Source organism: Caloenas nicobarica, chromosome Z (genome assembly GCF_036013445.1).
Source record: "Caloenas nicobarica isolate bCalNic1 chromosome Z, bCalNic1.hap1, whole genome shotgun sequence".
Lineage (NCBI taxonomy): Eukaryota > Metazoa > Chordata > Aves > Columbiformes > Columbidae > Caloenas > Caloenas nicobarica.
The window spans coordinates 46,635,275-46,649,599 of record NC_088284.1 but is presented as its reverse complement, the minus strand read 5'-3'; the positions used below and the strand labels follow the sequence as shown (position 1 = coordinate 46,649,599).

Genomic DNA, 14,325 nt, shown 5'->3' with positions numbered 1-14,325 from the left:
TCTTATAGGTGCAACAGGCAAGTGTAGATTAAGTGGCTATTCTCGGAGTCTTGGCTGGCAATACCAAGCCATTGCCAGGAATTTACAAATGCAAAATGGGCATCATATACAGAAACACTTGTTTTATTTCCCAGGTTATGCTTAGTAAGGGTGCAGTTAAGCACGTCAGGCTGTTTTATTCATGCCTATGTTCCACCAGCTTCCACAGGCACAGGGAGCCCATTCATGCAAAAGGCAGTTGTGATTTTCTGCAACTCGCGTTGCTCCAGAGAACCTGGAAGCAGCTTCTTCCTTACAGGAGGAAAGATCTGTTGGCAGCACCATTCAGTATGCTGAATCATAACGTCCTCCTATTTGTCTAGTAATCTAAAATGTCTTCTAGGAAAAATGAGACAGACAGGTCTTTCATTCCAGCTCCTATGAGGAAAGACATTTCCACTAGAAAAGACTAATACTAGGAAAAAAAAAAAAAGGTGTCTTTATACTTTGAAAGAAACTATCGTTGCTATTTCCAGATCAGTCGTAACCTGTATTTGTGTCTTCTGATTTTAATTATTAATGCAAGACTAAAATGCCACCAACGTAAGTAATTATGGTATTTGTTATCATGTGACGTCTTCCATTTTGACATCCAACAAAAGAAGAAAAATCTAAGCAAAAGACTTACCTTAGTGGCTGTGAAGACAGATAAAGCAATTTATTGAAGTCTACAGTGCCGAAGAGGTGGTCCATTGCTTTCATGAAAAGTGGTTCAAGGTTCAGTAGATAACAAAAAACCCACATTAATTTATGGGTGGGCAGTGATTTTTTTTAAATGCATGAGAACACCCTTAAGGACTATTCATGCTGAATTGCTTTGTGCTACTGCTTCAGATTAGCACTCAGTTCTTTGATGTGTTTGTTTATGAAATTACACTTTACATGCAGCCTTCTGCATGGTAGTTTTAATTTAAGAGGCCCCGGAGCTCTCTGTAGTCAGACCAGCTGAGCAGAAAATGCTGTCTACAGCACAAAGTATTAGTAAACTATGGGCTGAAACAGCCAAACTAAATTGCCTAGTATCAGTGGAGTTTGGTATTGCGCTGGTTTCTATATATTGACATACTTAAAAGTTAAATCTTGCAAGGAATGTGAAGATTACCACCTTCCTCAACTGATGAACTTGTACTGGATCTTGTGGTGGTGTCGTTCTTACAAACTGAATGCTGTTGACCAGGTTGTGTGGATTCTTAAGAAAAATCTTGTTCAACAATCTGTCATCACGTATCAAAACTGTCATGTCCCAGTGCTGTTTCCCCACTGCCTTTCTCACTGATGGCTTGATGCCAGTAAGTGCTTTGCACCTCCGTAAGTGAACAGGTTAGGCAGCATCTTATATGTCTTCCTGTTTTCTAAGCCACAAATGACTACCAGATGTAGGAGTTATTTTGTCTTCTCAAGTTGCAGAAATTAATTTTTTACTCTGTAGGACTTAAGGGTCTTATGTACACCTCCTGTGGAGTTAAGATGTTTTTGCTGAAAGTTTCTGTACCTTTTTATTTTCTTTATAACAAACAGAGCAAGAGTACCAATGCTACTGATCCTTGCATGTACTAAGGCTGTAGGAGAGCTCCATTCCCATTACGAGTTCTGGGCTTAGCTGCTGTGAAGTCCTACTTCAAAGAACAACCCTGGTACACACATGCGGTAGTACAACAGGACTGGAACCAGGTCCAGAGGAAAAAAGTAAGAGTAGCCGATGAGCTGGAATCTTGGGGAGGCAAATGCAGAAGGCACAGGGCATGGCCAGATGCATACCATGGGGGACAGGAGGGGCAGGTTGGGAGGCCAGGCTGTGCCTGCCCTTCAGGCATCTCCCACGGTGCGAGGTTCCTAAGCTGTGATTATCAGCTGACAGTGGCCAGCTGATTTCTAAGAAACACATTGAAAGAAGTACGGCGGTATCCCCCATGTTGGCAGACAGCATCTAGGGCTACAACTGGAACAACCAGTTACTCCATTAGTTTCTTTACTCAGTCACCTCAGTGGGATTGAAACCAGGAGGGGATCCATGAAGCTCTGTGTGGTGGAGTGTGGAGGGAAGGGTCAAGAAACATTTAAAACAATTCCAGATATGAATGCCTTGGAAATGACATACAGAAAACTTACTCATAAGGGCGTCAGAGTTATGAAAATAAGAGTTTCGGGTGCCCCAGGGTGTCCTGCTCTTTTAGAAAGGTTCTGGCCATGCTGTCTTCACTGTACCCTGTATCTTTTCTCAACAGGTGAAAAAAATTAGAAAGTTTCATTGTACTGTGTAGTTGAGAATTTTGGTTCTTCTTTTGCATTTTTTCAGTGGGAAGGTGAATCTGAGAGACAAAGCAGCAAGTCGTCCAGTCACTGCAATGCCTGTTTTAGTCTCTAGAGAACCTTAACATAGTGGGATGGGGCTTAGTCATGGCTAGCTTAACCACCTACAATCCTGACTTCTTGCTGTAACTAAACACCTAATAGTAGTTTAATTAAAGCAGAGGCCTTTTGTGCATAGTGGTTTATCTCTATAAGGATCATACAAAGTGGAACATGGAACATAACTGGAACATGGATGTGTTCTATATTGAGAAACTACTAGGAAAAATGGCTGTCTTAAGAGGCAGGATGGCATAAAAATATTGTCTAAACCTCAGTGAGGAAAAGTTGAGTTCCTGTTCTCCATTTAAAAAGACCAACCCATAGTATATACACTGTAATACTTGTTTGATATGTTTGAAGCCAGTGAAGAACAACTTTTGAAACCAGTCATTTGTACATTATTTAGAATGCAACAATTTGCATTCTGAGTAATGAACTGGGATTGACAGAAGAAATAAAGGTGGAAGACATTTCTCCACAAGGTGCACTGTTCTTCCACATTGCAGTACGATGCAGAATTGTATCTGTGCTCCGAATCTGCTGACCTGTCCTGAAGTAAAAATCTGTCCATGAACACAATTCACTGAAGGCCAAACTGCTAATCAGTGCAAAAGAGTTTCTTTTGTACCTGCAGAATCTGTGGGGCAGGCTGAGGCAGTCAAGGGCCCATGTAGGAGACATGGACCTCTCAAGTCACGCAATGTCAATGTGTGGCTAGGTTTCACTCCTGGCCTTCAGGACAACTAGTTTGCCATTTCTATTTGATACTGGATTGTAATTTTAATCTTGAATGTTGGGTTGTGGGTAGAGTGGAAAGAGAAGTATTCTTCTGGCATGTGAAAGTACATAAATAGGAAACAAAAATACATCTCTGAAAACTGGTTTTTTGTATGTTTTGTTTTAATCAATGGCCGTGTTTTTTAGTAATGCAGTATTTCTTGGGAAAATGTCTCCAGATAGGAAGGCAGTGTTTTTTCATGCATGTTTTTAAGTCTCTAAGCTGATTGGTACATGCTTGAGTTGTGTTTCTTGAAACTAATACGGTAGCTCATGGGAACATGGAATAAGAAAGGTGAGTGGATTTCCAAGTTTAAAACACCATGGCTGTGAGAGATGCAATATGTGCAATTCTTAACAAAGATGTTGAAAAAAAAAAGTGAGCAATTCACACACAGTCTCTACATGAATGTTTGTTTAACTTTTGCAACTCACTGTTTGAAGTGTAAGATATTTTTGTCTCATGCAAATCTAAGCCACTTACTGCTGCTTCAAGCATCACTGCTTAAAAAACTCTACTGTGATAATCTAACTCTTCAGTATGGTACTGCTTCATGGGTTTAAGAAATAAGGTGAGTTCACACACAGTAGGAAAGAGTGCAACAAGGATTCCATTTGGAGGTGCTTATTGTAAATGCAGACAGTTTCTTTAAATTCCTTTTCAGGACAGTAATGCTAGTTTTAGCAACACATATTTGAATGTAATTCAAGAAGAGTAGCAGAGCCATTCTTGATGGCATTTGTTGAGTCTTACGGCTTCTTTTGATATAGAAGTTATAAATCTCTTAAAAAGAAATATAAGCATGGGAAAGAAGATATGCTATAAATAGCTTGCAGCACATAGAGAAATGTTTGTTGAGTTCAGTGGGCGTGTGTTGTTAGCAATAATCAGCAGTTGACTAAGCCTGGAAGTAGCTTGTGCCTGAAACAAAGATTGCAAGTGTTTGGTGGCATTTGTTTGTGGAGCTAAGCCACTTTTCCAACATATTTGCATTCATTTGTATAATTTATAATGTCAAGAAAAAAAATACTTTCAGATACCTCTTAATAACTACTGAAGCCCTAGAAAGCAGTCTGGACTTTGGAATGGTTTAAAAAATGAAGCAGGGAGAGAGGGCAGAGAGAGGCAAGATAATCAGATGGTGTTGACTTATGTTTTAACACTGGGGGTAGCAGCCAGCAGATCAGGAGGCAAAAAACGGTGTATGTTTTCCCTAATATTTGCTAGGATAGCATCCTATAAAATGTTACTGGGTAAAGGATGTAGGTTGCTCTTGAATCTTCTACCCAGCTCCAGCATGACTCACATAATTTGCTTGAATACACACACTCATTCCCTTCTGTTGTTTCTTTTTTTCACAGTGACAGCTAGATTTAATTTAATAACTGTATGTATAGTAACTAGACTTTTTGGGGAGAAATAGCATAAATAACCGCAAACTGCTGTGATCATCTGCATCTGTAACTCTGTGAATTGAACAAGGAAGTAGACTTGTTATTATGAGACTTGTGCTTTTCATGTCTGTAAACCAGAGCACTGAATGCAGGAGTAGCAGGAATGTATGCGAGACTCGCAGTGCTCACTGAGATACGTATTTCATAAGCCAGCAAATGAAGTGGAAGGAATAAATCACAACTAGGACATGCTAATCTGCATCTCATAGAATGCTGTTCCACTATGTTCTCCCATCAGGAAAACCTGTACTGACCTCTTACCAGCCAGGAATGTGAAATTTCTGAGGACACAGAACAGCTGTGAGAATTCAAGAGCGTTGGTTTTTTTTTTTTCTTCACCACATTTATGGTACAAAGAAAATACATGCAATATCCTTATTTTTGCTCTGATATCCATAAAGGCATATGTTTATACTTTCAATTTTCAATATTTTTCAATTTGTGATCATTAAATAACCATGAAAATGGGATTTTTGTATAGCTGACTGAAGCAATTGCACAAGAAAGTGAAGAGAAGAAGAAATATACCAAGAAGTACACACTTATCAGTGACAGCTGGAAGGTAGTGCTGAAATTGGAGAGTCACTCTAAAAGACAATTAGACTTTGCCATCTCCCATCAGAAGATCTTCTCTCATGTAGGTGAGGAGAGTCAGAGACTGGTACCAAAGGCAAAGCAGAAAAACTAGAACAGGGAAAAGATCTTTAAATATTACAGTAGGAAGGTGATCTTAAAATAGATTTGGCATAGACAAGAGATGTGCAAGATGAGTGGGTGTAGTAACATAGAAAAAAGGAGATAATTACTGTATTTCTTCAAACATACACCCATCATGCCAAATTCAGCCACTTTTCTCTGAATTTTCTGGCATCTGAAAAAAATATTGATATTCTAGCTTCTTCCTAAATCCCTGTAAAATGCATCTCTCCCTAAATACCATCTAAAGACATCTTCCTGCTTTCGTTCTTCATTTTTCGTCTTCTGTTAAGATATTAGTGACATTTCCCCCTCATTCAGGAGAAAATGTTCTGACAGGACATAATACCTACATATGGATAAATACTGACTTAGGGGTTTTGTGGATATTAAGATTTACAATTCCGTAATGTTGTGTTTGACTTCAGATTTGCTTAGGATCTCTGTGCTTTTCAGGACCATCAATCTGCATTATTTACCACAGGGTTCAGTATTAAAGCACATATTATTTGATTCTGTAATTGTATTACTTTCATGCATATACACTGATTTTGTGTGAAAATGGTTCTTCTGAAATCAGGAAAAAAACGTTGTAACTTCCAACTTTTCCTAAGAAAATTAGTTAGGTAGGAAAGGGTTACATGTAGTTGGTATGCCACAGTGGGATATCAGTGCAGTACTGTACACAGAAATTTGAATTAACATCATTACAGAGATAAAGCTACATTATTTCTGGTGCACTTTAAAGCTTTCCATTTACTTGCATCATCTGATGCTTCAGCAAATGCTCTGAACCGATCAAGTGGCTGATGGATGTGTTTGTAAAGGCTTGGATGGTCACTTTATACGCAATGATAAACACACTGTTGTACTTAATGAGGTCAGTGAAGCAATCAGAAAAGAAATATATAATTGTGTAGCATGGGTCTGTAAGCATGGTGCTGCCTAGGCTTTTTAAGTTTAATGAACCAGCTATTCAGCTGCTGAATATTCTTGTTACAGTCTCAGCATGGATTTTAAAACCAAACTCTTGTTGATACCACAGTCTCCTTGGAGAATCCATGGCTCTTATTCTCTTTAAAAGTCTGCATTTTTTGTGTTAATGGTTTTGAAATCAGCCATTTGCTTCCTTTTCATTGTAAATGAGGGCCAGAGTCTGATTTCCTTCCCCATTCTCTGAACACGATATCCACTGTAAGCTGTCTCATCAGCCTCCATTTGCTCTCTGGGGTATGCATGGTCTTAAAATAGCTGAAATAATCCTGTAAAACAAACACTTTGCCAACCATTTTCCTGTTCTGTTAGGGTGATGCAAAAGTAATTGTGGTTTTGGACCATGAATTTTAAGTCATTGTAACTAGGTTCAAACATCTTTATTAATCAAAATAGGAACCATTACAATAAACACATTTTTGCCAATGAGGAAAAAGTTTGTTTATTCCTGTAGCATGAAAATCCGTGCTTCAGGTTTCAACAAACTCTTGGAAGTGCTGCTGCATCCTGCTGATTGTGGAGGTGTTTTCCCTGCAAAAAGTTGTCGAGATGCTTGAAGAAGTGATAGTCAGTTGGCAAGAGGTCAGGTGAATATGGCAGATGAGGCAAAACTTGGTAGCCCAATGTGTTCAACTTTTGAAGTGTTGGTTGTGCAACGTGTGGTCGGGCATTGTCATGGAGAACAACTGGGCCCTTTCTGTTGGCCAATGCCAGCTGCAGGTGTTGCATTTCTCGGTGCACCTCATCGATTTGCTGAGCGTACTTCTCAGATGTAATGGTTTCACCGGGACTGAGAAAGCTGTAGTGGATCAGACTGGCAGCAGACCACCAAACAGTGACTGTGACGTTTTTTTGGTGCAGGTTTGGCTTTGGGAAGTGCTTTGGAGGTTCTTCTCAGTCCAGCCACTCAACTGATCATCACCGGTTGTCATATAAAATCCACTTTTCGTCTCACGTCACAATCCAATTGAGAAATGGTTTGTTGTTGTGTAGAGTAAGAGAAAATGACACTTCAAAACAACTATTTTTTTTATTTTTCAGTCAGCTCATGAGGCACCCAGTTATTGAGCTTTTTTACCTTTCCAATTTGCTTCCAAATGCCGAACAACTGTATAATGGTTGATGTTGAGTTCTTTGGGAACTTCTCATGTGGTTGTAAGAGGATCAGCTTCCATGATTGCTCTCAATTGGTCGCTGTCAGCTTCCGCTGGCCGGCCACTACGCTCCTTATCTTCAAGGCTCTTGTCTCCTTTGCGAAACTTCTAGAATCACCACTGCACTGTGCATTCGTTAATTCCTGGGCTAAATGCTTTGTTGATGTTGCAAGTTGTCTCTGCTTTTTTACGACCCATTTTGAACTCTGATAAGAACATCACTTGAATTTGCTTTTTGTCTAACATCATTTCTATAGTCTAAAATAAATAGCAAGTAATAACGCAGTAGCAAAAAAACATGAAGCAAGAAAAGTGCATTACAATGATGTATAACATAGCCACATTTATTTAAGAATGTATCCAATATCAAACAGCAAATTTCAACAATGCAAAAACCGCAATTCCTTTCGCACAAACCTGATGGGTGCCTTTCTAAGAGTGTAAGTCCTTATGTGCACAAGTAGTGCAGCATCCCCAGCATGTCCTCAAATGCTACAAATTCTTACTGCCAAAGACGTCCCTTCAGGAGACTTCAGAAAGTTAGCACTGCTGTTAGCTAAAATCCAATTAGATAAAATTACAAGATTTCTTTTAAAACACAGAGAAATACCTCTGTTTAAAATTGTGGATTAATGTTTAGTTTCTAAAGAGACTGTTCCCTTCTGTGGTACTGTTACTACACAAGCAACAGTGGTGTCCAATGCAAAAAGCTTTTTCAAAGGGTTAAATGCAGCGCAAACAAACCTGTCTGCTGTCAAGGTGTGAATATTGTGGTAGTAATCTGTAGCATTTACATGTGACCGTAGCCAAGTGTCTAAAGGCATGCTAGGAAGTCTTTCCCCACTTCTGCAAAGCGATGAATCCACTCTGTTTGTATGCTGTTGGTGACCAATCTGGAGAGCAAGCCTGCAGGAGCACAGTCTGGTGTTCTGCCTGTTGAGCTACACAGCCTCCTCTCACCAACAAGCACACCCAGCAAGCAGCATCGTGCAAAGCTATCAGGAATTTACATTCCCAGGCTCTTTATTATCAGCATAAGCCTTGCTTTCTAATTTCCACGGTCGAAAGCACTCTAAGTGATGGAAGAAAGAGTAAAGCAGAGAAAAAAGACACAGGCAAGCTGTGATTTCTGCCTCACCTTGTGGCATAAATTATTACTGCACACAGGCTGTTATTAAGCAGGTCTGTGTGACACAAGGCCTGTGCAGGGTTATTTGTTGGGTGCATGCTCTGCCATGGGCTGTTGATGGAAGGCACTTGGCAGCAGTGGAATGTTCTCACGGGGGATTCAGAGCTGATCGGACACTTTCTTCTCTGATACGTGACCTTCCCCACTGGTGGACAGAGGCAGCCTTTAAGTTTAAAAGCAGAAAAGATGAAGATTTTACTTTCCTTTGCAGCCTTTGAGGTGGGAGGGACAAAAAGATTTAGTCCTGTCATTTATCACTCGTAAGCTTAGGAGTCTGCAGAGAAAAAAAGCAGTGCGGAGACCCAGTATGTTGTTTCTGAGACTTACAGGCTGTTTTTCCGTGGCGCACAAAGTCATGAGCTTCCTCTGCCTTCTGAGCGGGTTTCAGAGGGCTGGGGTGGGAAGTGGGGGGGCATGTTTCTTTCCCACGCTTGGTATTGATAGGTGTAGTGAAGCTGCAGACAGAGAGGGACGTGCCCTTTACCTGTCCCCCCTGCTCCCTAGATGGGGACCCGCCAGCCGTTGCCATGAGGACGAGCCGCTGCAGCCACCTGCCGGGAGTCCCGCCCGAGCGCCCGCCAGCACTGAACAGCAAGGCCCTGCCCGCTGGCACCGGCAGCTGCCCGCGGTATGTCATGCAAGTGTCGACCAAAGATGGGCAGCTGCTCTCTTCCGTCGTGCGGACGCTGGCCACGCAGAGGTACGTGAGGGGTGGCGGGATGGGCCAGGCCCCTTCCCTGCGTGGGCTCGAGTGCCCCCTCCCCAGCTGCCGCCCACAAGTCCTGCGGGGACTGGAAGGGAAGATGTGGTGGTGTGCATAATGAAGGCCTACCACCCTGCACTCATAATTAAACCCTCGTCTTAACTTTATGATGATTATGCTACATATGTAATTAAGCCCTCACCATTATACTCAGTGAAGAAGGGGGAAGCGAGCTGGCTGAGGATGCTGCTGCTCAAGTGTGTCAGCTGCGGTAATTTGCCCTGATACGTAGCGGGAGGGTTCGGCAGGCGCTGGCTGGCGTGGGATGCCGTGTTTGGCCTTTTTGCTGCCATCAGTGCTTCTGCAGCATGTTTTCTTCACACCTCCCAAGCCAGCGCGATGAGCAGCCAGACAGGCTGTTTCTGGCAGAGATGCATGCACGTGTTCATGCTTCAGCCTTCATCCAGGTGACCGGGAGCACCTCTTCCTGCTCTCAGTGTAGAATGGCAGATTAGTGGTGAAATATACATTTGAACTGTATCCTTTGAAACACCACCCTGCTCTGGGTTGGTTTTGTTTTCATTAGAAGCAAGAAAGAAGACACTTAAGGGTTTGGCCATATCCAGAGTTGATACTTGGCACAAAATTAAATCCCACTTCACTGGTGTCAAGCTGGAAAGACTGCACGGGTAGCCCTGGATTTTCACAAAACACATAATCCAATCCACTGCATTTATGTGAAGAGTAAAATTAACTGCTGCTGCACTTGCAATGTGACAGCCTGAAATGGCCTTTTGCCCTTTACTTGTAGCAACTTTTTAAAACCCAGTGCATTTCGCGCAGCCCAGATGTATGTGCAGAGCATCAAGCACAATTTCATACAGTTTTACCAGACATATTGAAAGGACTGGACTGGCTTCTTTACTCTTTCCTGCAGTTACACTTGAGTGAGGTCTATCTGGGGCAGCCTGCAAAAAGCCAGAAAAGGGACAGAGGGAATAGCTGTGTGCCACTGTATGCTACCTGCTAATGAAGTTTTGTCAGTGACAGTGAAAAAAACCACTTTTCTGAGGAGATCACCTGAAGTGGCATAAGTGGTAGGGAGAGGTTTTGTTTCCAAGACCTCAGCCAAGAGATCAACTTTCTCAGCCTTGGCGGCCGGGGGGAGTTGATGTGAAGCTGCAGTATAGTGGATCCATGGTTCAGCAGCACTGCTGCTCTCAGCCTGCTCCTGCTTTCCGCCCGCTGCGCTAAGCCCAGGCACCCCAGGCAGCCATGCGACCGCCTTCCTCCTTCCTGAAAGATTCCTCTGCAAAACAGAGAATTTCAATAGTTAAAATCAGAGTCATTAAGGTTTTCACTGGCAGGAGGATCACCTGTCCACCTTTGCACATTAGCACCCTGCCACCAGGGATGTGTGTGACACAGTCCTCCTTTTCAGTACTGTTAATATCACTCCTTGAGCTGCTGGGTGGGGTTTTGTCCCAAAGAGAAACCCTCCCCAGGGACAGGAGCTTCCTGCTCGTACACACCTGCCTGAAGTTGTGACGCTGCCTTCACAACCCTACAGGGCAAGCTGCTGCTCTTTCAAGTCCAGTGGTCCTTTGCTGTTGATCACCTGAGAGGTCAGGGGATCATCACTAGCACTAGATGCTACCTTGTAGGCCAGGAGTGGTGGTACAGATCATCATTACCATAAGTGGTGCCCAGCTGAGGCAGGTTTGGAACTTCCCTGATGCATTTAGAGATTTTTTGAAGCGGCTGCTCCACTGGAATGTGAAGAGGCGCGAAATACAAAGGTACAGAAGCACTTCGTTTTCTGTCTGTCTGTCATCTGCCACTTTGTGTTTTTCACCCTCCGCTTTTTCACCCCCAGAAGAGATATTTTAAACAAGAACACCAGATTGCTTGCAGCCATTAGCCCAGCAGCCTAGTGTTCTTACTACAGAGCAAGTACACAAGCTGCAAATCTTTCTCACGTTGTTAATACATGACATACAGAGAGAGAGAAGCTACATCACAGCCCTGTATGCTGATCAGCAATTTTCTCTCCTCCAGCAGCCCTTTCAATGACTGGGCAATCTGCAGGATCTGCCATGAGGGCAGCAGTCAGGAAGACCTGCTTTCCCCCTGCGAATGTACAGGGACCTTGGGGACCATTCACCGCAGCTGCCTGGAGCACTGGCTGTCATCTTCAAACACCAGCTACTGTGAACTCTGCCACTTCAGGTTTGCAGTGGAGCGCAAACCCAGGCCGTTGGTGGAGGTCAGTACATGGGGCATGTCCCCAAAAACTTAGCTTCAATGAGAAGATCATGCTTGTTTTTATATAGGCATCTCAAAGCCTTTGCAGCTCTGCTGAAGCCAAAGCAAGCTATGGGTTTTGGGCTTGGCAAGATGAGGGCAGGAGCTCAGTGAAGGGGTAGGAATAACAAAACCCTTATTCCAAACCAAATTAAAAAAAGGCAAGAAGAATGGAATAAATGGATTTTCTTCAATGCAAATGTGAGTGAGATTTGGGAAACAGTCTGCAGTGACTTCCTTGTATACCAGCCAGTTTGGCAGAGAATGGAAGAGGGGTAAGTAACAGTTTCTGTGGAATGCGAGACAAGCGTCAGTATTCAGCATATTAAATATAGGTCAGGAATATTTTTTTTCTTGCTTTTGAGAGAGAGGTAACAAACCAAGAAGCCTTAGAAACCTGACTTCCAGTGTCAAGCCCACAAAGAAGGAATTGTTCTTGCTCAATGTCTGGCACATTTGGCTGCTTGTGAGTGACCTTTTGGCCTCCTCTTGCCTGTGTACCAGATTCAACAGTGAATTGGACAATGGTTTCTGCCTTGTCAGTTAAAAAAAAAAAAAGCCAAGATGACTATCTTTACATTGCTAATGATCTTTCTCCTCCTCTATTTTAATTTGGAAAAAAATGTGAAAATTATGGTTTGTGTTGGAATTAAAAGTGCATTACAAATAATAACATTTTACAGAAGTAATGAGAAGCATCGTATTGTACTAGTTGCTGACAAAGGTGGTTACGTGCTAAGCTTGAGTCTAGGACAACATGTCCTTCTTCATTGTTCCTCTAAACTGTAGCAGAACTGGGTGAAGAGCATACAATATTGTTGTGGTTTAACCGTAACTTGCAACTAAGCACCACACAGCCACTTATTCACTTCCCCTGGGTGGGACAGAGAGAGAATTACAAGCGTAAAAGTGAGAAAACTCACGGGTTGAGATAAGGACAGTTTAATAGGTAAAGCAAAAGCCACATACATGAGCAAAGCAAAACAAGGGATTCATTCTCCCTTCCCCATGGGCAGGCAGGTGTTCAACCATCCCCAGAAAAGCCGGGCTCCGTCACCCGTAACAGTTACTTGGGAAGACAAACACCGTAACTCCAAATGTACCCCCCTTCCTTCTTGTTCTCCCAGTTTGTTTGCTGAGCATGACATCATCTGGTCTGGAATATCCCTTTGCTCAGTTGGGGTCAGCTGTTCCGGCTGTGTCCCCTGCCAGCTTCTTGCGCACCCCAGCCCACTTGCTGGTGTGGCGGTGTGAGGAGCAGAAACGTCTTTGACTGCTGAGCAACAACTGAAGCATCAGCATGTTATCAACATTATTCTCATACTAAATCCAAAACACAGCACTATGCCAGCTACTAGGAAGAAAATTTACTCTATCCCAGCCAAAACCAGGACATATATTAAAAATAAGGGGGATGGGGACCAGCTTGTTTTGTTCTTATTCACAGGTGAGAGGATACAGAATAAAACTGATGGCTGGGAAGCGAGTCAAGGACCCGTGCAGAGAGAGGGTGAACAGATGTCATTGAAGTCTACCAAAATTGCTTTATGGTGGATTAAGTTAGGCATGCATATTCTGTATCTAAGCCTAAGGATATCTTCATCCTTCCTTAGGATCAGCAAAAAAGAGATACATGACACAGTATTTAGCACAAGACCTGTAGTCTTGTCGAGCCTTAGCCAGAGCGAGCTTAGGCCAGCTGTGTTCGATTGCCTCTTGCTTGTTGTTTGTGCTTCTAGCAGGACTCCAGCCTCTCCCAGAAAACTGGTCCCGGTTTGAGAAACTGCTGTTGGGTGTTCTCAGGTTGTCAGTGACTGAGCAGCAAAATCTTTGTGACTTGACCATTTTCCAATGAAGATGATATCTTCTGCCATCCAGCTGCTATGAGCCTGTGCCAGGAAGTTTTTGGTTGCAGTTTTGCCCCAAGGACAGTGCCACTCTGAATTTGCCTTCTGAAAAGAGAGATAAGTAATGCTGAGGCAGTGCAAAGTGAACAGTTTGATTTTAGAGTCCAACTTCTTTGAGCTGTTCTCTTGCAACAGCTGCTTGTGATGTTTGCTTTGCATAAATGGGACATGACATTGTCCAGAGCTAATGATGATTGAACAAGTTGAAAGCAAAGCTAACACTGCCCAGGCGGGGGAGTCTGGTCACTTGATAATTCTTTGATGAAGTGAAGCTTCTCTTTGGCAAAAGCAGTAATAAATAATAGCAACAACAATAATAATAATAACGATAAAGCTGTCTTTTGTTTCTTAGCTGAGGACAAATGAGAACCAGGTGCAAGAACATTTCCGAAACATAGTACACATTGTTAATTGATGTTTTTGTCTATATTACCTAATCTTTTCCTGCTTGTCAGCTACACACCCACAGTATTTTAGTGCAGTAATTAGCAGTGACATGCAGTTGCAGAAGAGGTAATAAAAAAAGGCAACTGACTTTTTTGGAGTCTGTTGCAATCTTACACAAGAAGTATGTTTTCAGTTTAGAAGGGAATTGAAGATCTACTTTTAAAAGTTGAGAACAGCAGAGACAGAGTAACTACGGTGACTTGTATGCAAGAAGACAAATTGAGCAGAAAGATAGCAATCAAAATTCCTGACTTCTGTTAGTATAACTAAAGTTTGTCCTTAAAGTTTGTACCTATTTAATACACAGTT

The 14,325-nt window shown here is 42.4% G+C and overlaps 1 protein-coding gene across 10 annotated transcripts in view; it reads left to right on the top strand.

Moving 5' to 3' along the window:
• Positions 1-14,325, top strand: part of MARCHF3 (membrane associated ring-CH-type finger 3) — a 77,146-nt gene that overhangs the window by 41,983 nt on the left and 20,838 nt on the right. For 7 of the 10 annotated variants that reach the window (XR_010607906.1, XR_010607905.1, XR_010607904.1 and 4 more), the window contains 3 exons: positions 9,160-9,355; positions 11,023-11,157; positions 11,417-11,624. Coding sequence is in view for 7 of the 10 variants with exons in the window: in XM_065657321.1 (XP_065513393.1) it covers positions 9,160-9,355; positions 11,023-11,157; positions 11,417-11,624 (539 nt within the window). In the remaining 3 variants the exon portion in view is untranslated. The remainder of the gene's footprint in view (positions 1-9,159; positions 9,356-11,022; positions 11,158-11,416; positions 11,625-14,325) is intronic. The other 3 variants (XM_065657318.1, XM_065657323.1, XM_065657322.1) reach the window with 3 other exon arrangements.